The sequence below is a fragment of the Halichoerus grypus genome, chromosome 7 (assembly GCF_964656455.1).
Source record: "Halichoerus grypus chromosome 7, mHalGry1.hap1.1, whole genome shotgun sequence".
Lineage (NCBI taxonomy): Eukaryota > Metazoa > Chordata > Mammalia > Carnivora > Phocidae > Halichoerus > Halichoerus grypus.
In genome coordinates, this window is record NC_135718.1 from 54,166,232 (window position 1) to 54,190,155 (window position 23,924).

A 23,924-nucleotide genomic window follows, 5' to 3' on the forward strand; every position below is an offset into this window, starting at 1 on the left:
TGCCACGTCACTCCCCTGGTTGTGCCTCCGGTCCTCACAACACAAAGACCTCAATCCTCCACATGGCTGCCAGGCCCTACACTGTCTACCCGCCACAGCCTCCCTGGGCATCTTCCCCGCAGCCACAGGGCCTTTGCACATCCAGTTCCCTGCCTGGAACTCTCTTCTGTCCCCCCTGCGGCCAATGGACTCCCAGTCACCATCAGCTTTGGGCTGGGCCTCACTTCTAGAGGGAAGGCCCCTCTGACCCTGGCCCACCCCAAGTACCACACTGAGCACGACTGGGCTGTGCAGTTCTCTTTCCCTGCCCAGCCTGGTTTCCCCACAGCACTGACCACTCTCTGGAACTGTATCATCTATTGATGTGGTCATGTATGAATTACATATTTCCTGCAGGAGAATAAAGCAGGGCTTTGCCCTGTTTACTGCTGGGGCCCAGGACCTGGCACAGAAAAGGTGTTCCACAAATATGTGAAGACAGCATGTGGCCTCTCTCTGGGTAGGAGCTGGAGCTGGTGGGAGGCCTCTCTTCCTGGGAACCCTCCAATCTCTCAACAGCTCCCTACTAGGGCCTGGAGGCCTCTCTGGATAACTGGGTCCACCAGCCTGCCCAGGAAGGATCAGTCACTCTTCTGCCAACCTTCGACAAAGCCCCTTATGCTCAGAAAAGGAACGAACCCTTCTGGGTTAGGATGACCATCCAAAGCTCTTCCCCAAAGCTTGTGGGAGGACAGCAAGGACTCCTCCTCCAGGAAGCCCTTCCTGACTACCCCCATTTTCAGAATCCCTAAAGCTGCTCCTCCCTGCCATGTGTACCAGCTCATCCTCTCATGCTTACACGTGGGTTCTGATAAGCCCCTCAAGGGCAGGATTGCCAACACTCCATGCTACTGTGGCATGGTGGTCAAGTGTAGGGTTGGATGGCTGGACAGGTCTGAATCCTGGCCCCAACCTGACTCCCCAGCTGTGTGACCTTCACTCAGTTACTCAGCCTCTCTGAGCCTCAGTTCTCTCATCATGGTAGACACTCAGCATGACAATCACTCTGCCATAGCACCCAGCCAAGGCTGAATACAAATCTACTCTGGAAGGTCATGTGGATCTCATGCAGCCCCTTCCTTCCACATGTGAAGAAACGGAGGCTCAGAGAGGGTCAGTGGCAGGCCCGACGTCCCACCTCAAGGTGCCGGCAGAGCTGAGATCAACCATCTGTGTCTTGGCCTGGTTAGAGCTCTACTCTCCCAGTGAAGTGCATTGCCTTCGCTCTCCTGGATCATGGGGTAGGATGGCCTTTGCACTGGGAGCCCAGACAGTGAGGAAAACCCCAGGGATCTAAGTGGGAGGGGGCTGGGGGTCTGCCATCGGGGAGCATCGGGAGGGAAGAGGCTGCTCCTGGGGGACTGGCTGGGCCTGCTCACAGTGGCTGCCCGGAGTCCTGGCTCGACCAGCAAAGCGGCGTCGCCCAGGCCAGCACAGCCGGGTCCCCCACCCCTCATTCACTGGGCTGTGAAACTGGAAGGGGGGGTCCCTCTCAAGGGGGTCATCCATCCAGAAGCCCCCAACAGCTGGACAGACAAACCATCACCCAGTGGGGCTCAACACCTTGGTGATGGTCACCAGCAGACAGAGAGAGGACAAGGACCTTCAGTCGCCCAGACTTGGGCCCAGCACCAGGTGTGCCCCCCTCCGGCCCGGCGGCCACCTGGCAGGTGGCGCCTGGGCCGGGACACCCAGGCTTGGGCTGCTTGCCCCAATCCGGCATGAGCTGGTGGCTGGGGGGCTTGTCTCGGCTCTTCTGGCCCCCAGCTGTCATCCTCTGTTCTTCCAGGGTCTCCAGGAGTGCCAGGGTGGGGAGCAGGAGGCTGAGGAGGAACCAGCCACACGGCCGCCAAGGCAGCGCCCACAGGACAACGGTCTATTCTTTGTCGCTAATGGGGACCAGAGTGCCCCAATTTCGGGGTCTGGCAGGGCTCGCGTGCCTGGTAGCAGGGGAGAAGGAGCCATGCTGTTACTATTACTTGTAATTGCAGGGTTTGTGAGAGGCCCCAGCAGGGTACACCATCCCTTTGCTCGGTCTAGACCCCCACCACTGACCTCCGATCAGGGCCAGAGGGGCTCAGGGGGACAGAGAAATAAGGACAGGTTTCAAGAGGAAAGAGGCCAAGAAAAAGCCAGAAAGAGGATAGAAGAAATGGGGTTTACTGAGTGCCTGCTGGGTCCTGGCACTATGCTCAACACTGCAGGCCCCACCGTGTTCCACCCCCATGGGGACCTTCCGTTAACATCCCAGTTTACAAGGAGAGGAAGTGGGACTCAGAGAGGGTGACGGACTTCCCAGAGTCACACAACCAGAGACTGGGAGCAGCTGGGGTAGGCTTCCTTTTTCTCTCTTTTAAAAATCCCTGATTTTATTTTTTAGATTTTGGGGGAGCATAAGACTCCAAATCTATTTTCTAAAATTCTTTCAAAATGTTGGTAAAATATATATATAATCTAAAACTTACCATTTTAACATATACAGTTGAGTGGCATTAAGTACATTCTGGGGTATGGTTTTAAGTCTGGGTGGTTCTGAAATCTGCGAGCTTTTCACAGAAAAACGAAGTTGGAAGGAGGGAGAAAGGAGAGAGAGTGAGAGAGAGCATGTTGTGGGGGAGACAGAGAGACAGACATAAGGGAAGACAGACATAGAGAGACAGGGGTGAGAACGGAGAGGCCGGAGAGACAGAAGGAAACAAGAGAAGGCTGAAAAAGAAGGGAGAGAAGGATGAGGGAAGAGGTGGTAGCAGCAAGACCAAAGCAGAGGCGGCTGTGGGGCGAGGGGTCCCGGGCACCCGGGCCTGGCTGGGCTGCCTGGCACTGGCCACCTGCAGGTCACCAGCAGCAGCATGGCCCTGCTCCCCGGCCTGAGCCCTGGAAAGGACCCCCCGAGGGGCCTGGGGACACAGAAGCCCACACCTGGCCTCGGGGGCACTGCTGGGGGTGCCCAGGACCCCACGTGCATCTTCCTCTCAGGATCCGGGCTATGTCCTAGCACCACCTCTATGGTTATTTACTTGCTAATATCAACCTTGTCTTTTAACCAAAAACAGCTGATCTCTATGGAGGAGACGCATCCTTCTCACGAACGGGAACAGAATCGCTCCCCACAAACACAGAGGCCCTCTGACACTAACGATGATCTAGGATTCTGGGTACATGCTGGGGGCCAGGGCTGCAGACAGGGCAGCTCCTCTTCATTATGCAAGGGGCACGGCAGGTGCTGGGGTGTGCGTGTGTGCCTGTAAGAACTCTAGCACCCCCCCCCATTGCTCCCTGATGTAAGCTGGAGGTGGAGAGAAAAGGATTCGGTGCTCTTTCATTTGGTAACCCAATCAGACAGGGACATGTGGTCAACCGTTGGGGAGATACGGATCCAGGATGAACCCCAGAGGGGAAACTGAGGCCCAGGGGGAGCCATGGCTGTGTGAAGTCTCACACGGAGCCCAGGGTGGAGCCAGGCCCAGGACCCAGCGTCCCTGGCACCCCTGGGCCCTGGTGTCTTGGGGGTGACCGGACGAGTGGGGCAGGCTCACCCGTGGCCTCATCCAGGCCCTCCTGCGTGACGTGGTCATTCTGGCTGACCCACTCGCCATTGCACTTGAAGTAGATCTGTGTGGCGGGGAAGGCGCGGCAGCGCAGCTCCACCGGCTTGTTCTTCACGATGTAGGCGTCCTGGGGCTCCTGCAGGAAGTGGGGCAGGGGCTCAGCCGGCGCCGACGGGAAGGAGTCGGGGAGCACCTCGCTGCCAGAATCCGTGCCTGTGGAGGGAGGGTGGGCTCCGTGAGGCTGCAGGCTAAGAGGAGGGGATGGGCAGCTGGAGACCAGCTGGGATGCCCTCTGTGACCCCGGCAAGGTCTGGCACTCCTGGGGGCCTCAGTTTCCCCATCCCACCCAGCTCTTAAGAGCTTGTGCTTTGGAGCCAGTCCTAGCTCTCTGATACTGGGCGATCCTACTTCTTTACAGATCGAGATGTCAGGGTGGCCTGGAGAGCTGAAGTGATCCATCTGGACGAGGATACCCCTCTAGCCCTCCCCAGTGTCCCCTGCACTGGACCTACTGAGCCTCCCTCCAGTTTCCCACGGTGATGCTCCAGGACGTGAAGGGCTGGAATGGGGCTGAGGCCGGAGCACAAAGCAGGCTAGCTCTGCCCTGAAGTCACAGCTGCCCTTTGCAGCCCCGGCCAGCCAGGCTGGTGCAAGTGGAGAGACAAACCAGGACCCACAGAGGCATGAGGTGGGGTGAGGTGGGGCGGGTGGCTGCACCGGGCCTGGATTCCTTGGAGCTTGGCACCCCCACAGGGCCTCCTCCTCCAGAATGCCCAAGGCAGGCAGCAGCATGGACGGGGAGACCACCTCCCCAGCAGCCTTTACACAGAGCCTCCCCTCCTCTGGGCTATGTCTCTGCCCCACTCCTTAGCCTTTCCCACCTCAGCCAAACCCACACCCTCCACCCTAACCACAGACAAGAAAACTGCAGAGCCTGGGAACGCAGATAGGCTGTGCCTCCAACAACGTCCTCCCCAACAAGGGGCCAAATGGGAACACTGGCCCACCGGCCTCCCTGGAAACAACAGCGCCTCATGAGGTGAGACAAACAGGAAGGGAGAGGGGCTGGCCAGCAGCAGCGCTGGGAGGGAGGGAAACCAGGCCAGGCCAGCCCATTGGTTCACCATCCACTTAGGAAAATTGACTTTCCAACACCAAGCGCCAAACAATCAGGTGGCTGGGACAAGCAGTGGGGGGCCAAGCTCCAGAGGGAACAATGAATTAAACTGCAGGAGTGTGCATCCGCCCAGCCCCTCACAGCCGGCCATGGCCTGCCACTGTTGCACAACCCAGTCCCTCAAGTGGGGGGGCGGCCCAGGAGGCACTTATCCCCCAACCCAGGAGGCCACGATGGGCCATGCATTGGCCCCTAGGTGCAAAGGGGCCAAGGGGACACTCCGTTCTCCAAGAGCAGAATGAACAAAACATGCCATCTCTTTGTGGACCAGGAGGTCCTGCTAAGACTTGGGGTGGGGTGGGGTTCAGGCACTCTGAGAACATGCATAGGTTGTCACTGGCTCCAGGCACTCGGTCCCGGGTGGAGTGTGTGTGTGTGTGACCTGCGGGAGCGAAGGGGAAGCCCGCAAGAAGGTGTGAATCCAGCTCCACCCAGCATGTTCTGTGTGACCCTAGGATAGCCCTTTAACTCCCAGCGCGTTACTTCGTCTCTGAAGATGGCAGGGAGGTAAAACACCCTCCCCTGGGCTGCTTTGAGGACCACACGAGCTAGATAAGCATGAGCGCCCAGGAGGGTCTAGCACATAGTAGGTGCAAGCTGTTGCATGAAAATGGCAACTAACGTTCGCCTCGCATTAGGTACTGTGTTGCTAGAACTGTACGCAGTCAGCTTACCTAACTCTTGCAACAACTCTGTAAGGTACTCATGTTAGTCTTTGGTTTGTATGTGGGGCAACTGAGGCTCCGGGACGTGAAGCAACCTGCTCTAGGGCACAGAGCTCGCAAGAGGCAGAGCCAAGGTTTGAACCCGATAAACAGACCCCGGCGTCTGGGATGCTGCCCGCGCGGCTGGCCACCGGAGTAGCTCAGTAACATGGGGAGTGTCCCCGTGTCCGAGAATCCTGATACATCCTGACACCAGCCAGGACCCCACAACTCTAAGAGCTCTCTCATTAAAGGGTCAGCAAGGTTGGAACGGTCCTTGTTTTGAAGATGAAGACCATCTGCGTGGGGTAATGACTGACCGAGGCTCCCTGGCTAGCGGGCAGCTAAACTGGGAAGAGCCCTGAGGATCCTGGGGCTTCTCCACGCCCACTTCCCTCTGCCAGGCAGGGAGACCCCTTCTTTGTAGGTAGAAGACTGGCAGCCCCTAGGCTCTGGGAGCTTGGGCAGTTGATGGCAAGATGAAACAGTGCCCAGTGAGCTGGACAGTGTCTCCCAGGGGCCTGAGAGCGGGTGGAGCCAGGAGGGCCTGTGGGCAGCAGAGCACCTGCAAGGTTCCAAGCCCCCCCACCAACTGCTGCGAGCACCCTGCTTGTCTCAGGTACGGGGGGTGTGAGGCAGGGCGCAGACTTCAGACGCAGCCACCTCTGGGTCTGAAGTCACCCTTCCTGACCTCAGGCACCTCATCCGTGAAATGAGGGGACCAGGCCTCCCTCTGGAGGGTGGGAGAGAAGGTGCATGGGAGCCTGTGGGTCCAGGCACCTGCTAGCTCTCCTTTCTAACCGTGCGGCCCCCAGCCCCCAGGTGATGGCTGTCTTCGCTCTCTGCGGCACTGCAGCCTGTATTTATGACTTGGTTTTATAACCCTAATGCGGCTCATTTATAAAGCAGGCGCAGACGCGGCGGAGGAAAGTAAACACGAGACATCCATTAGTGCAGCAGGGCCCGAGCCTGGCTTCCCCTGGCCCCACCTCTCCTCTCCACCCTGGCACAAAGCTTCCTCTCTGGCCTTGGCAGGGATGCGGCTGGGGATCCTCATCGGTGCCTCTCCAGCCCTGCCAAGCAGGGGGGCTCTCGATGTAGCTACTTGCAACGTCCCCACCCCCCAGGTGTCCTGGATTCAGATGTTGCCAAGAGACAAGAAGGACCAGGTCTGACCTGAGAATTCCTCCCCAGGCGGACCACCAGCAGACTGTACGCTTGCCAGGCATGTAGTAGGTGCTCAGTGAATGCAAATTCAGTAAAATTGCTAAGCTGGGCTCCCGCCCTCATTAATGGACACTTCTCCTTGGCTTGACCCCTGGCTTGGGCCCTCGCAGTTGAGGGAGGCTCCACAGGCATCCCAGGTGAGGGCCAGCCTAGAGGGAGAAGAGTGATGGAGTTTCAGGGTCCCCGGGGGGCTTCCTCTGCCTGCAGCTTTCCTCTGAACTCACGGAGTCTCGCATCAACCCACACAGAGCTTCTGAAACTTCTTTGGTCTTTAGTGTCTTGGTAATTTTTATCCCAAGGCGAAAAGAAATTCCTAGTGGTTCTGTTTATTAGATAGTTAGATCCAAACAGCTTGTGTGTGTGTGTGTGCGCGCGTGTGTGTCCTTCCTAACAACTTGGTAGCCATATTGTTGAAAAGACAATACCCATAAATAGGAGGAAAAAATAAGATTCGTATTCCATTCCTAAAGAGCCACACTGGCTAGTCACGGGGGTGTGCACACGGCTTGGGCACAGCTTCTCAAGTCTTGGAATCAGACTGGCCCCTCCACCCTCATTGTCTGTCGCAGAGTACTTCTACCTCTGCAAAGACAGGATGCTGTGTAAAGGACAGAAGTGTGATACAATGTTGAAATTGAAAGCTATCTTGAGCAAACAGTTGTGGAGGTGTCCAGCAAGCTGTTCAGCACAGCTGTCTTTCCTCCAAGATGAACAATTTCCCATAGCACCCCTGGGAATGTGTGCAGCACCGTGGGGTGCTTTGGCACACCGTTTGGGAAACTATTATTATGCCCCTTCTACAGACGAGGAAACGGAGGCCAAGAGAGACGAAGTACCTGGCACAGGGCCGCACAGCCAGGAAGCAGCAGAGAGCGAAGGGGCAAATCCAGGCATTCGGGTACCTGAATCTGACTTCTGAATTGGAATTGGCATTTGCTTCCACTATGTGGCACGTACTTTAAATATTTTGCCCAATTTACTTCCCACAACCCCCAAGGTGACGATTATCTTCCCATTTTCCAGATGAAGACATGGGGCACCCAGGGACTTGCCCCATGGCAAGGTCCCCTAGTCAGTGGGAGGAAGGGCCATCTCTCCCCATCACCTGTCACCCTGGCTTCGCTACAGCTCTTCACAGAGGAGACTCAAACACCCGAGAAGAGCCCCCAGCGGAGGACAGCCTGCTTCTGCCAGGCCGGATCCGGATCTGGAGTTCCGGCTGGCGGGAAAATATACCACATCAAGTGCATTTTTCTAACAGCAGAACTCATTTAAAAGGCAACCTGCCTTTAAAGCCACATACACGAACGGCCTGGCTATCCCAGGATGAAGGTAGGAGGGCGCATCCTCGAACAGATGTAACCACAGACGGTCAGATGTGGGAAAACGCCAGGAGGTCTGGGTCTGCACCCCAGCTGGGGGCTGGTGTCGCCGCTGGCCTTCCTCTGACCTCACAGCCCCCATCTCGAACACCGGGAAGCTGCTGGAACCAATCTCTCAAGCCTTACTCTGGTTCGATCACGTTGAGATTGGAAGGTGCCTTACCGTGGAATCTGTCCGTGTAGGATGGTGTCCCACTGGGTCCATTTTTAATTCCTGAAGCGAATTTCCTTCAAGCGTGGTCACCTTTTTTGCCACTGTTAATCCTCGCTCAAAGGCCCCGCACAGACCGTGGTCCTACGGCACTCTTTGCTGCTAGGCTCCACCAACCAAGCCCAGGCCCTCCCACCCCAGGCCTCAGCTCACCAGGACCACCAGCACCACCAGGTTGGACCTCTGGTGGGCGCCATTCAAACCCTCACTTCCAATTTACCTACAGCTGCCTGAGGGCCCTTGTCGGGTGGTGTCACGTGGATGTGGATTCGCAGGGAGACAGGTTACTGTAAGGGCCATCTTGTACAACACCCCCCCCATCCACTCCGTCCAATCTTGACTCACATCCCTCCAGGGACAGGGAACTCACCGCTGCTTTTCTCCTTTGAACAGACCTAATAGAAAAGTCCTTCTTACTTTCAACTGAAATTCGCTGTCTGAGGTTCCAACCATTGCTACAATTTTAACTTCTGAGGTTCCACAGAAGAGTGGTTCCTCTGGAGTGCGGAGCTGCCTTCCCTGGCCTTCTCACCCTGCTTTCAAATATGCACGAGACACAGTTTTGCACCCCCTCACCACCAACCTGGCTTCCTCATGGACAAGTTCCATTTTGCTCCCAACCCACTTAAAATGTGGGGAGGAGGGGTGACCAGGGTGGGGTCTGGCAGGCACGTCCCTGCTTCCAGCAGCTCCAAGGTTCCTTAGCAGTTTTGGTGGCTGCTCTGGAGAGCAGGGAGCACACCGCACCTTCCTTGGTGTCCCCCACGGTGTTCAGGACTAAGTAACCGGCCCCTAGTAGGGGAGTGGAGCCTGCCGGACAGAGCCGGGAGCCCAGGCCCAATCCCCACCTGCCAGGGTGCTCCCTCCCAGGGGCTGGGCCTGGGCAGGGCCCAGTGTGGGGACACAGGCTCCCACTTGGCAGGGAGGAAGTCAAGGCCATGGGCTTGCTTAAGAGGCGCCAGCATCTAAGCCACTAGAATAAGCAGGAGCCAGGCCCTTGGAGGTGAAGGAAGTAGCTTCAGAACCAAAGTGAAGAAAGTGTATTTTCCAGAGCCCCCCCTGAGGGGAGGGAGAAGCTAAAACTACAGTGTTCAGACATTTTTGAAAGGGAGACTATCACCAGACACCCAGGGAAGCCAGAGGGCTTCTGCTTCCCTTATGGTGACCCTGAGAGGGATGGGTTCGAATCCCCACTCTGCCACCGAGGCCTCAGGAAGGTTGTTTTACCTCTTGGGGCCATTTGTAAGAAAGGGGAGAACAGGCAGAAGCATAGAAAGGCACAATCAGAGGGGCCTGGAGCCCTACATTCCACCAGCTCAGAGAGGGAAAGTGACTAATCAACATCACACAGCAAATCAATAGCCAAGCTGGACCAGGGTGCAGTTACCGCTTCGGGGCTGAAGAGGGTAGACAGCACAGCCAGGGCAGGGCTGGGGGCAAACATTTGGTCCCTGTATTCCCCCTGCCTGGGATGGAAACTCATTACCACCCATCTCAGCCGGGGCCACCTCTGGTCTTGCCCAAGGCAGAGACCTCAGCACGAGGCTGCAGGGGTTTGGTATGGAGGGCCTTGACACCCCCACCCAGTGGTTTGTGTCCCCAGGTGGGTGACAAGGCCAGCCCTGAGACCCCTAGGCTCAGCAGCAGGAGGTGGGCATCTGTAGTTGAGCAGGGCTGTGCGTCTCCAGGGCTGGCTGGCGTTGAGGTGGCGCCCACGCCCACGGGCAGGGCTGGGAGGGAAGAGGGGAGCAGGCGGGAGGTGAGGGAGAGAGAAACACCCCACGCTGGGCACATTCATCATCAGCAATCACAGTCTCTCTAGCCCCTGGACACAGGCTGATTCTCGCCAGACTTGACCTCCCACTGCATGGAAAATCTCTTCCATTCACTGAGAGGCTGATGTGCTCAGTGGGGAGTGTGGAGAGTGGGGGGGAAGAAGCCCACTTATTATTATGTTTTAAAAACACATAAACCCCCCATGGAAGGACCCCTCCCTGGACACAAAGCCCTTCTTCCATCTGGCCCTGGCTTCTGGCGGCTGTGGGGTTCAGGCTGGGGCCCCCCTCAGAGGCAGTTACAATGGCCGTTACTGATGACAAATGGGGGCTGGCGGGCTTGGGGGACGCTGAGTTACTCCTAACAAAAGAGGCCCCTTGCACAGCCCTTTTCCCACACCCTCGGTAGACCCGCCTGTGCCCATGACATCACTTCCTGTGCTGGCCACAGGAAGTGGCCTCGCCGTGATGGCCAGCTGGGACAGCAGCTTGCATCCTGAAGGGGGGTGTCTGGCTGACCCTGAGAAATGGAAGGACTCAGGGGCAAGTGAGGGCAAGTGAAGGAGCTGATGGGAGGCACCGATTCCTGGAATGGAGCCTGGGCCCCATTTTATTGGGGGCCACATGACTTACAAAGTCAGGAGGGACACTATGGTTACTGGGCCTACCCTCAGACTCTCAGTGGTCCCTGGGGAGGCTGTATTCCACACCCAAGAAGACCAGACCCTCCTCCCACACCTTTCCTTCAGCCACTGGACTCCCTCAGCCTGGGCCTCTCTAGGGCTAATTTCTGGCTCCTCTTCCAAGCCCTAGGTCCCAGGGTGTCACTATGCCTGGACGCTTGGGCCCTAAGGAGGGGGCATTCTGCTTCCATCTCTTCTCTCAGACAAGGGGCTCAAAGCCCTCTTATGCATCACATTCCAGATAATAACCTTTCACCAACATGCAGTGTGATAACAAACATCATCAATACAATAATCCTGTGAACTAGGTGTTCCATTTCACGGAGGAGGAGACTGAGGCTCAAGGAAATAAAAGGACTTGCTCAGGCTCACAGCTAATGAGAGACCCAAAGCTCTTCTTGTTAAACCACAGGCCTCCTTTGGCCCACGATGCCCCTGAGGGATTAGCAGGGGGCAGCTATTTTCCTGCCCATTTTGCAGATGAGCAAATAGAGTCTCTCCAGAGTTCACTAGCTTGCCGAAGGGAAGAGGGTCTTGGCGTCCTCACCCCAGCACCTGGCCTTCCTACCTCTGTGGGCCTGACAAGTCCCAGACTTGTTCTGGACGCCCCAGCCAAACAGAGATCCATCCTAGCCTGGAGGGACCTGTTGCTAGCCTGGTGCAGACCCCAGGATGTCACACTGAGACACACACACACACGCTCACAGCAGCAGACACACGCAGACCCCACCCACCGTCACAGGCTGCCACCCTCTCCCCGGGATCCCCGCCACTAGGCTGGGACAGAGACTCCTTTCTCAGAGCTGTTTATGTCAATGCTCTAAGGCAATGGCCGTGGCTCGGGCTCCTAGGGGACCCTCTATTTTATTTGGTCATCTCTCCTCCATTCAGAGTTGGGATGGGTGCGTCTGAGTTGCTCCAGTCCTACTAGGGAGGCCTCCCTTTCTCTCCCCAAGTGCATGTCCTCCCGCTGGGACCTCCTCACGGTGCTCCCTACTTCCCCCTGCAATCCGCGCTCCTCGCAGCGGGGCCATCCTGTGAAACAGAAATCCATCTCCCTCTCCTGCTTGCACCCTCTGACAGCGGCCATTTGCTCCTGGAATGAAGTCCCACCCAGCATCCAACCCTCTGACTTCAGAGGCTCACCCATCCTCACTGCGATCCAAGCCCCTGGGTGTGTTTCCTGCCCCTTGAATGTGCCTCCTTTATTCCCACCACAGGGCCTTTGCTGTTCTCTCCTGGAATGCACGCGCGCCGCCGCCCAATCTCCCTGTACTGCAGTGACTCTCTGTCCCCGAGATCTCAGTGCCACCTGCCCCTCCCGAGTGAGGCCCTCCCTGACCACCCCGTGTACACCAATCCTCCTCTGCTCTCCCCTATGCCATCCCAATTGTCCTGGGGCTTTCTGTTGTTTTGCTTGTTTGTCTGTTTTTCTTGACGGTGTTCAGCTTTCTCTGGAATACCTTCTTCCTGTATTTGATTGTTCCCTGTCTGTGTCTGGACAGGTCTGCTCTCTGGAAGGCAAGATCCTGGAGAACCTGGAAATCCTGTTTGCTTGTTTAGCTGGGCCCACTGGGGATGCAGGACTTCTTCCAACACCTGGGGTGGCAGATGGAGGGGGGAGGGAGTGGCCAGAGGGGACAGACGCACACAGGCTGAGCTGACCTGAGCTCTGGGAGGCAGTCCCTTTGGAAACCCGATCCTATAGGACACTGCTAACCCATGGAACCCCAGAGACCATCAAATCCTTGTCCTCTAGGATGGAGAGCAGAGAGGGTGTGGCCTGGCCTCAAAATCCCACCGCACCTGAGCAACAGAGCCGGCAGAGAAACTCGGCTCTAGACTCCCAGGGCAGGAGGAGGAACTTTATTTTAAAAATCCTCCTTTTCCTTCTAATGAAAACACTTTTTTCCCCCCTTGGCCTTTCCTGATGACCATTTAGGAAAAAATAAGAATGAAAATAAAAACCACCCATTCCCACCCCCCAGCTTACCAGAATTAACACAGGATGTCAGTCCTCTCGGACTCTTATAGACAGGACACATACTTTGTTACTGAACTGCCACCATATACAGTTGTATATTCTGTTTCCCTTGCAAGGTCCTTAACTGAAGCCTGAAACCACAAGCCAAATGCACAAGGCATCTCTGTGGCGCTCAGCACAGTCCTACACGTCCCGGGCACAGGCCAGCTGGGCTGACGCCCCCCCCGGCACAGCATCCCGGGTGGCTGGAGAAGCGGCAGGATGCAGGGCTGGTGTGGGGAGCCACTAGGCAATCACATCAGGTTGGCTTGGCACATTTGGGAGCTAGACAGAAAGATGCCCAAGGTCCTGTCCCTGTCCCCCGGAAAAGTGAAAAAGCCCATGGGTACAGCGGTGTACTTATGTCCCTGCTGTCCTTCCAGGCGAGGTGTCTGCATACCCTCCTGGGAAGGCCAGGGTCAGGCCGGTTCTTAGAGCACAACAACCCCTCCTCGCCAAGGGGAGACAAAGGCCCACACACCGCCGCCCTCAGCACCATCACCACGCCTGGCCAGACCCTGCTCCAGTGCTAGTTGTTGGCCACCTGGCAGGCACCAGGAGGCAGCTCAGACCCTGGGTTACGGGACCCTCAAACCTGAGGCCAAGCCCTTCCTTCCAGACAGGAGCAATGACTTGTCCAAGGGCAAACCGCCCGTCTGTGGCTGCAGCAACTCCAGTATGTGGGCATCACATTCGCACAAAGGAAACCACAGCAGGGCCGGAGAAAAAGGGCGGCGGGCTCTGGCCTTGGCCAATCCGTGAAATGGGGCCTGGGACAAAGGAGGAGAGATGAAGAGAGGTAGAGGTGAGTCAGGGGGAGAGGGACAGAGAAAGAGAAAGCTGAGAGCACCAGCCGTGGAGGGCAAGGGGAGCAGTGCGGGGGCTCCTCCTTGTCCTTTCCCGAGCCTGGAATCCACCTGGGTTTGCACTCAGGCCCCGAGAGCGAGGGGAGGTGGCGTCCATCCCTGGTCTTCACCCATACTGCTGTTCTGCTTCTTCCTCAAGGCCAAGGTTCCATGGGCCCTGAGGGAGGCAGACCTTATAGACTCGGGCTCCCAGGGGTCAGAGTAACTGGGCTCAGGTCACGGAGCAGGTGGGAAGCAAAGCTGGGCTGGAACGTGGGCATCCTGGCACTCAGCCCAGTGCTCTTACCCTTGCCTCTCTCTGGTTCCACCGGTGGGGAAGACCCTGGCCCTGGCCTTGGGTCAACAGCTGAGCTGTCAGCACTGGAGCTGTGGGGAGACAGGTGCCACAGGCCAAGGGGAAGACCCACATGGCTGGTCAGGCACACGTCAAGGGAGACAGGGTGGTGGGCAGGGACTCACCCCCACTCTTTCATTCATTCATCAGACATCCTCATCTCCCCTTGATCACACCTATGGTAGGGCCTTGGAGAGCTCTGGCCAAGCTTCAGGCACACCCATGGGAAGCTTGCTGCGAAAGTTCAAGGTTAAGGATCCCGCATCTTGACTCTCAGACTCCTGCTCCGTCTGCCTCCAGCCTAGCCCCACAATGATGTCCCTCTGCCTGCAGACCCACCATCAGTGCAGAAATAAACCCACAGCTGTGTCTGCAGCTCCCTCCTTCTTAGTCGGGGAGCCAGCCCGCCTCCTCCAGGAAGTATGCTTTGACTACTTCCACCTCGACTACTGGACGGAGTGCTCATTCTCCAGGCCCCTATAATCCTTTGTACTTTTCTTGGGCTGAAACTCATGGTGCTGTCATTTGCTCGTGAAGCAAACTTGGGTGAGCCACTTCCCTCTGGGCCTCACTCTTGCCTTCTGGGACATGGGGCCACTTTTACTTGCTTTGCCCCCCTAGGTTTGTCGGGAACATCAGGGTCAGAAGTGTGAAACTATTTTGCCAGGTAGGCAGCCTGGTGCTCTAAGTTTTATTATCGCTTTTTTGCAGTAAGAAATGGTGGCTGTGCCTTCCTGGGGCTGCCAGGGTCCCTGGCTGACATTTTGACCAATAGCTCAAGGGTTTTCCTCTGGGTTCAAGGTGCCGGCCAGGTGCCCCACTCCCCACCCTGCCCCAACCTCCCGGCCACTGCCCCGGCCCACGCAGTGATGACATGGAGCTGCAAAAGGCTGATGCAAGCTGGAAGGAGGGAAAGAAACAGACTCGCGTGGGGCAGGTGGAGCTCCACCCCCAGCCCCGTGGGACTCCCAGCCCTGCTCCTGCCTGCTTGTTTGTACCTGCTGATGTAATCCCTGAGCCTCCTTGGCTCAGGGCTCTGCCTACTCACCTTGACCTCTGAGCTGGAACCAGAGGAAGTGTGAGAGGGCATGTGCCCGACCCGCATGCACCATGACAGGGCTCTTCTCCAGGCAGGGGGGTGTAGCTGGGCCCCAGGGAGAGCAGAGGGGAAGAAAGAGCCTAAAACACAACATGGAGAAGAGCACGGGCCCTAGAGGAAGCAGGACCTGGGTAAACCTCAGCTCTGCCACCGTGTCACTTCAGGGGAGTTGTCCCATGGCCCTGAGCCCGTTACATGACAGCCCTCAATGTGTCAATCTTCCATGCATTTCTCCAGGGAGATAAAGAAGTCAGGGGGAAAAGAGGTAGGGGGGAAGTGTGGCTCCGTGGAAGGAAAACACCAGAATGGTTCCTGCGTGATGAGGTTAGCTGCCTCACCTCCTGGGGCCTTGGCTTATCTGTAAAATGGACACAATATCATGAGCCCAACTGTGCTCACTTCTCAGAGATGGGGTCAGAGGTGTGCAAGTGCGACATGACACAGAGGCATGTGGACGGCTCAGGGGACCTGGGGACAGTGGTGGGAGGGTTCTCTCTGGGAGCCTGGGGGTGGGGCTGTGCTCTCTGCCTGGCCTGGCCCCAGGAGCCTCCTCTTGGGGAGGAAGGCATGGATGAGGAGCGCAGGGCTCCCCAGAGGCCTCCAAGGAGCCTTCAAAAACACGCAGGTGGTGAGGACAAGAGCCAAGACACACTTCTGGAAACTGCAAGGCCACCTGCGTGAGGTCCCTGAGCCCAAGAGCCCAGGGTCTGGAGATGGCCCTGTCTCCAGATTCATTCTCAACCTGGTTTCCCTGGAGATGCCTTTGCTCTTTCCCTGAGAAAGGGGAGGAGAAAAGAGCCTCATGCAGTTCATGGGTCTCTTTAGTTAACACTGAAGGCTCCTGAAAGACAGGGAGCGAGCCCGGTGGGGAGGAGATGTCCATCTCAGCTGCCCTGGACCCTGCAGCCCCAGGAGAGTGAGGTCACTTTCGGTTCTGCTAGGTTGCTCTGGAGGGAAAGCGGCACTCCAGCTGGGATTCATGGGCTTCCCTGGCCACCACCTTCCCTTTCCCATGGCCTTGAGTCATAGCAGGTCACATGGGGAACCAGTAACAACAGCCGTTTACAGGCCAGCCCGCTCCCAGACACCATGCAGAACACTTGGCATACAGCATCCAACTGAATACTCCCAATAACCTTTGAGACAGGTACTCTTATGAGGATCCCGGCGTTGTAGGTAAGGAAACTGAGGTACAGAGAGGCTAGGTAACTTGGCCAAGGTCACAGAGCAGGGTTGTTTGCCCTTCTATCTGGATCTGCCCGACTCTAAGCCCCTACTCATCAACCTCCACGGAGGTAGTTCTCAAACTGCAGCATGTGCCAGGATCCCCTGGAGGCATGGAGAAACCCAGGGCACCGTGGCCTTCCTCCTACACCCCCGGGCCCCCCTCAGCAGGTCCACGGTGGGGCTTGAAAACGTGCGTTTCTAACACGTTCCCAGGTGCTGCTGCTGGCCCACTGCTCTATGCTCTCTTGCCTCCCAACAGAAATATAAAACACCTAGCACACAGAACGGTGCTGAATGGAGTCACCTCCCTTTCCCTGAGCTTCTGTGATTCAGCCGGAGACCTTTCAAAAGGAGCCAAAGGAATCACATGGCAGCATGGGGCCAGCCACCTTAGCTTAGATCGGCTCCGGTGTATGGCACTAAGGATAATGACAGCCGTCCCCTGCACCTGTGTTCTGGCACATTCCTTAGCCTCTCGGGGCCTCAGTTTCCTTATCTGCAAAATGGGAGGGTTAGACACATTATACGCCCAAATTGCTCAGAGCAGTGCGTGACACATCAAAAGGGCTCATTGAGCATAAGCTGTGTTATTGTTTTTATTATTATCATTGTCACTATCTACATCATCTATATTGTCTTTCCAACAACCCTGTGAGGTTGCTGTGATATCCACCCCCACTGTTTACCTGAAGTCGTTCAGCGGGGTAAGTAACTTGCCCAAGTCACCAAGTGGTGGCGGGGGAAAGATGTGAAGCCAGGTTTGGGAGCCTAGTGGCAGGACCTGTCCCCCAGGAGCAAAGAGAGATGCCTACTTCCTCCAGGAAGGATGGAGAGTTATTTTCTTATTTATTTTTATTTCTTGTTTATTTTCTTATTTATGTTTCCTGCACTTCCTTCTAGGCGCCCTCACGGAGCCCAGGGAATAACAGTGTCACTGTTGAAGGGAGAATGTCTCCAATAGGAAACCGGAGCTGTGTCAGCCACCCGTGCTTGGTGACCCTGGCCAGCCAGACCCCTCCCCCCACACCCCTGTCTGTCTATCTCTCTCCTGGTCTGCTCCTCCTTACTGGGCACCCTCAAGGTGCAAGGGATGGCTCAGCATTGGCCGAGAAGGGGGACGGTCACGGGCTTCTCCTGAGACCCTCCTGCCCCCACGTCCTCTGGGATTGCAAGTTCAAAACAATAGAAGCTTCAGGTTGCCCTTGATGTAAAGGTTTAGTAGGTGTCTAATTTTAGCTGAGAAATACTCGGCATTTTCCCAGCCGCCGCCACTGCCGCACTCCGTGCTGGACAAATGGCCTTGGTTTTCCTCCCTGATTGTTCTCAGCTGGGGGGCTAGGGGCTGACTCCAGCTCAGGACAATTGCCTTTGTGTCTGCTTCCGGGTGGCTCTTAATAACTCAGCAGAGAGAACGGGACAGCCTGGAGTTCTCAGCCCGAGCTCTCTAGCCCCTACCCCCATCCCGGTTGCAGGGTCCTCGCTTTACAGTGCAGGGTATCCCCAAAATGTGGTATTTAAACAGGATTTGCTGGTCAAAGCCTCCTCAAATACCCAGGGGTGGTGGCAGTGAAGGAGGGCTGTGGCCTACGGGGGCCTCCCACCGGACAGATGAGGATGCCAAGGCCCAGAGAGGGTGTGACTGGCCTAAGGTCACACAGCACTCTGGCAGAGCTGGGCCTGGACTGGAGGTCCACAGTCAATGGTCTGGCACTCTTGGCACCACGTGCAGGAGAAATCCCACTGCCGTCTATGCTTCCAGCCAGCGTGGGGACACCTCAGAGTGAAAGATCCCAGGCTGCAAGCCTCCAGTGGAGACACCTGGAATGCTGCCTCATCAACCGCCCCCCCCCCAACCTGGCCGAGTCCTTCTGTCTCGAGGTCTCACCTGAAAGGTCACCTCCTCAGAGAGCCCGGCCCTGCCAGCCCCTCCTGACTACCTGGGGCCCTGGCTCTTCCTCGGGTATTTCTTTTTCCTTATTGCCCTCGCCACCACTTTTAGTTATATACTCATCTGTGTATTTCCTTGTTCAGTGCCTGAGTCTCCACCAGGTCCTTGTCTCACCCCAGGGGGCAGATGCATGCTGGCAATCACAACACCAAACCCCCTCTGTGGGCTCTGGGCCAGGGTCCCGGAGCCCCTGCTGTGCCAAGTGAGGCTGGGGAGGGGGTCCCAGGGGAGTGGATGGGGCCACTGGGGCCACTCAAGCCTCAGGACAGTGGCTCTTTTCCACCCAGTGTGGACATACTCAGATGTGCTCAGCAGTGGGATGTCCTCGCTGGCACTTGCTGCCGGAACACCATCCCTGGCTGGATGGCACGTGTGTGCCCACTGATGACCCCCAGCGCCAGCACAGCACACAGTAGGTGCTTCAGAAGTGCTCTTTGCATGAGTGGATGAACCACCTGGGCTCCTCTGGGTCCTCTCCCTGAGAAGAGGCCTCGATTCAACCTAAGCCCCACCCTTCCCATGAATGGCTCTGGAAGCAAGAGAAATGAAGAGCCTTGGGGAAGGCACCCAGGGCCCCAACCGGGAGGGCTGTTTGCTGGCCTTGCAGCCCCCAGCTCTGCCTGGCCCCCCACCACTCCAGCCGGGACCCAGCATGCTATAATTAGAGTCCTCCTTCCAGCCTCCGGTAATGAGGGGTGCCGGGTGCCAGCTGTAATTACAGCCTGGTTAAAACGAAGAGGAGCCGCCTCCAAGCCAAATTACAAAGTCTGCAGTCGGACTCCCTCTTGCCCTGCTCCCTTTTTATGGGGCTGGTTAGAGGGAGAGACTGGGGAGTTTACGGAGAAGCCAGCTCGGGCTGGGCCTGTGGTTTCGGCACAGCAGAGCCCGGCGGAGAGCCGAAAGTCTGGGCCTGCGATGCTTTGAAACTCTCGAGCCTCCCCCGCCCCACCCTCATCAAAATTCCAGCCAAAGCCCAGGTCAGGAGCGGGCAAAGAAACCAGCTCTTCCGACACTTTCATCAGCACCGCATCTTGGGGCTGAGCACTCTGGGTGCACAGCTGGACTCCCTGGGCACAGGCACCGAAGTCCCTACTTTACCCACCATGGTTCAGTGCTCAACGGACTTGCCCCAAATCACAGAGCCAGGGAAAGGGAAAACCCAGTGCTCAGGTCCACATGGGGAGAAGGTTCGGGAGCATAGGCACACTCCACCTTGCACAGGGCAGCATCGGAAAGGGCTCAGTAACCTCGAAAACGATGAGTTTTGGGACTCAAGCCCTGAGAGGTTCAGTGAAGGCCTTCTCCCCTTTGGAGATGGAGAAATTGAGACCAATTTCTAGTGGCATCTCAGGATCCAGAGGCAGAGCCAGGATGAGGGAGTCCTTGTCCACCTCAGGGTCTCGGGAAGGTAGAGAGTATGAGGGCTGTAGAGAAAATCCAGTTCAGGCGCAAACATGTGGCACCATGGCCCATCCCGAGGCTGTGGCAGACATCACTAATCAATGCCTGAACAGGGCCTCAGACTCCTTCTCAACACAGGACTACACCCAGCCACACCAATCAAGCGATGAAAAAAAAGATTCCACCATCCCTGATTTGAACTGTCTCCACTCACCCCAACTTAACCCCAGGGGAAAACAGAGCCCAGAGAGCTGGGGCGACTTGGCCCAGTAACGGAGTGGCTCTTACTCCTTCCTGACCAGCCTCCACGGGTGTGCATCGGCCGCTCCTCCCACACCCTCAGCACAGCCCTGCAGACTCTGGGCCTCCAGTGTGGCAAAGACTCCAGATATGCAAGAGCCCTCCCTGGCCCTGCCCCCACAGCACTGACCGCCCGGTTCTCGGCTGCTCTGACTGAAGGGGGCTTTCGTAAGGGACTGCGGAGGAACAGGGTGCTCACCGGTGGAGGGGTCCCCGTGCAGCAGTGGCAACCTCTGCACAGGGCCCCGGGCTCCCAGCACACCCCTTTCCTGGGCCTCCCGGCTGGGCTCTCCTCCCAGCCCGAAAAGCTGGCTCCAGCCACCCGCTGCCCACTCACCACAATTGGCCCGTGGTGACTCAGTCTTCTTGGTTACCTCCCCCCAGCCGTTCTTCTGCCCCTGGCATCCCCCGCTCTAACAAGCCTCTTCAATAGAGCCTTTGATCCAGGCTCTCCAGGCTCTTGGACCAGGACAGCCAGCCGCCTTCACCGAGGGGCGGTGGAGAGAGGTGGGTCTGGGAGGACAGTGACCATGATGGGACAGGTACCACCTGGGGTCCTCACTTTAGCGTGCGTGACTCCCCCGGCCTCACCAGGATAACCAAAGGCCCTGAGCCGAGAGGCCCTCCAGGGGTGGTGAGAAAGCTGCTGAGATTTCTGGGAGGTGCTTGCCTCTCCCAGCACTGCTGGGCCTGGACCGGAGGGCATTTTCGAAAGGACACTTTAATTAGGGAACAGGGCGGCCAGCCAGCGGGATTATAGACCACACCCAGTGCCATCAGAGGCCTCTAAACGCCCAGGCCCTGCCTGTCTGTCTTGCCTCCACCTATTGCCACTTCCTCCCTGGAGTTGTGAGGAAAGAGAAGGGCTGGGGGGGTGGGGCGGGGGCTGAGTGCCTCTGCCTGTCGCCCCTACAGCAGGGCCCCCGGAAAGAAACACTGGATATCTCAGGTATGCTTTCTCAAGCTGAGTTTGGATCTCAGGCACAGAAACCCAAGTGCTGGAGACGGCTGACGAAAGCAGAGACGCCGTCCTCTGGGCAGGAGGTGGGAGCAGTTCTGGGCCACCCCTGTGCTGGGCCACGGAAGGGCCCTAGAGCCTCCACCCCTGACCCTGGGTGCCCCCCACCTCTCTCCACCGAAAGGGACAATGACAAATGTTGGTTTGTCCCCTGGAGGCTCTGGCTCAAACCCAAACCGTATTGCTGCAGGTGTCTTCCCCAGCACCGTGTTCCATATCCAAGATGGGCAGACCTGCAGCTGCCCGGGGCTGTCCGCCCCTAATGTCAGGAGCGGGCGCAGAGGGCCCAGGCCCACTGACCTGGCTGGACTGGGGCTGGGGCACCCCACCACAGGTTGTCTCCGTGCCCCAAGTTCTTCCTCTATAAAATGGGGAGATCCACGGGAATCTCCCAGGCCTGCCGTTCAGGTAAACAGTCACCTTGAGAAAGTAACCAGCACGGGGTCTGGCTGGCGTGCTCAGGAAACCTCGTATAGGCTCAAGTCCCACTCATGCGTTAACGGGCTATGTGACCCTAGGCAAACCACTTCACCTCTGGGAGCCTCCGTTTCTTAATCTCCAGACGGGGTTTACCGTAGGTTCTGCTTATAGATGTGAAAGTGCTTTATAACCTGTCAAGGGCTGTCCAAGGCTAAGATTACTCACGATTCTTTTTCTGATGAACAGCTGCACATACCCTCCCTCCACCCTGCCCATGAGGTGAGGCTGGGACATTTCTATCCCAGCTTCCCACCCCAGGCTCAGCCTATCCCTTGTCATCCTCCAGCTGGCTCTCGGACAGGTTGGTGACTGGCGGGTTCTTGGACGGGGAGGGGGAAGAGGGGCTTTGGATGTTTAGGTCTCTGGGGAAGAAGTCTTTACCCACTGGTGAATCCCCTGCCTGGCTGGGCACCAACCCCAAGAGAAAAGACAATGTTGGGGTAGGGTAGGGCAAGGGTGGGGACCTGGGTGACCCTGGGAGCAGATGGGCATGGGTGGGAGCCAGGTGGGCAAAGCCCATCTTTGGTTCTTCCTCCCACTTCTCTGAGGGAACTCCAGAGGTTCCTTGGGATGCTCCAAGCTGTGTGACCTTGGGTAAGTCCCTTCCTTTCTCTGGACCTTCTTCGTCTAAAAGGACACTCTCCAAGGACATGGCTTGTCCTGCTTCTCTCGGATGCTTGGAGTAGAGGGATCCGGGAAAGGCACAAGGGAAGCCAGCCCCTCCACACAGCTCAGTGAGAAGCCAGGTGTCCTGGGGGCCACAGGGCTGGGTTTGGAGGGATGTGGGGTGGCTTCTGGACACTCATGAAGCAAGAGTGTTTGAAAGCACCAGGGCTTCACTCCAGGCTCTCCGGATCTGCAAGCCCTCGCCTCCCGTCCTGCGCTTGGCCGATATGAGGCAATGCATGGATTCCTCTAGCCTAGACCTAGAGGTGGGAGCCCCGCCTGGAGCTGAGGGCCCCCACGGCTCACCAGGAGGGTGAGGGCCCTTGCTCTCAGTGGAAAGAGCTCCCGTGCACCCAAGGGAGAATCTCGGCATCTAGAGCTGTGGGATCTTAGGCAAGTGCTTTTCCTTCTTTGGGCCTTGATTTCTATACCTGGAAAACGGAGCCGTGAGGAATCCCTAGCTTAGCGGATAACTGGGAGGAATATGCATGACTATGTGTGGAACACTTAGTTCAGCGCCTGGCTCCAGGTGAGCGCTCGCTAATGGTGCCCAGTTAATGCAGCGCCGTCTTTGGAAACGTCACTTCAGGTCCCTGGGTCTCTGTGTTTTGTCTGGAAAGTGGGTATCAGGCCATGGCCTGCCTTGCATGGATCACAAGGACGACAGGCTTCGGCACAGGCCTGGTGCACGGCAGGCACACGGCTGTCTGTGGGAGCCGCTGAGGCCGGGTGAGCTAGCAGAGCTCCCCACACACCTGGCCGCGGCCCGCCCTGGCTCCGGGGAGGGAACAGAGCCTCATCTCTGCCCTGCAACAGATGCGGGTTTTCTCCCTCCTTCTGGCTGTCAGGCCCCAGATGGCTGCTGGGTCCCCAACCAGGCGCAACACCTTCCACACCCACGCGGCACCTCTGCGCGGCACCTGGCATGCGGAGGCGAGAGCTCACCACCCAGTCTGGGATGCCTTCCAGACTGGGGCTGGAGGGGAGACGGGAGCCCGGGGCGGTGGCCTTGATTCTGCCCATTTCACAGACTGAACATGTCACTGAGGTGCTAGCCACCTAATGTGACTGGTCTGGGTGGCCTGAAGGGGACAGGGGTCCCAGAGAGACACAGGGGTCCTTAGACACCTGATTTGAGGCCAGCGGCAACTCTCAGCCCAAACTTCCCAGTTCACCATCTGTTTAGTGGTGGGCAGAACGGTCCCACTTAACAGGTAAGGAAACAGAGGCTCAGAGGTGAACGGCCTGCCTGGCTCAGAAGCTGGGCTGGTGGTGAAGCTGGGGTTTGAGCCCAGGGTTCTTCTCTTCCTAGCGCAAGGCCAGGCATGCCGGCTGGGGGAGGCAGGTGGAGAGGAGCAAGGCAAGATCTAGGGGTGACTGAGCTGACTCTTCTGCTGCTCGCCCCTTCGTGCCTGGCAAAGAGCCTCAGGGAGCACCTGCTAATTAACAGAAGGGATCCATCGAGGCATAGCTTTCCAGGGTTCCCCCTTAACCTGTCCCTGCCAGGATGGTCTATACCGGCTGCAGGACCCCTTCCCCTCCTGCTACTGGGGCTGTCCTAATTCTCCTTAGTATACTTCCTTAATCCTGTGCCCCTCCCTCTCCCTGGACCGGACTGGCCCCCCTAATTCCACACTCTCTGTTTTGCCTCACAATCTATGCTTTTTTTGTCTTTCTTTTCCATCCCCCTGGGCTCCACACAGGCTGGGGTGTTCTTGGGACATCCCAGGGAAGCAGGAAACCTGGACTCTTGTCTCAGCGCAGTAATCAACTGCTGTGTGACCTTGAACAAGTCCCTGACCCCCTCTGGGCCCCT

The 23,924-nt window shown here is 57.3% G+C and overlaps 1 protein-coding gene across 2 annotated transcripts in view; it reads right to left on the reverse strand.

The window, feature by feature from the left end:
• Window positions 1-23,924, reverse strand: part of UNC5B (unc-5 netrin receptor B) — an 80,968-nt gene that overhangs the window by 17,053 nt on the left and 39,991 nt on the right. For both annotated transcript variants that reach the window (XM_036083938.2, XM_036083937.2), the window contains exon 2: window positions 3,576-3,800. In XM_036083938.2, the coding sequence (XP_035939831.1) occupies window positions 3,576-3,800 (225 nt within the window). The remainder of the gene's footprint in view (window positions 1-3,575; window positions 3,801-23,924) is intronic.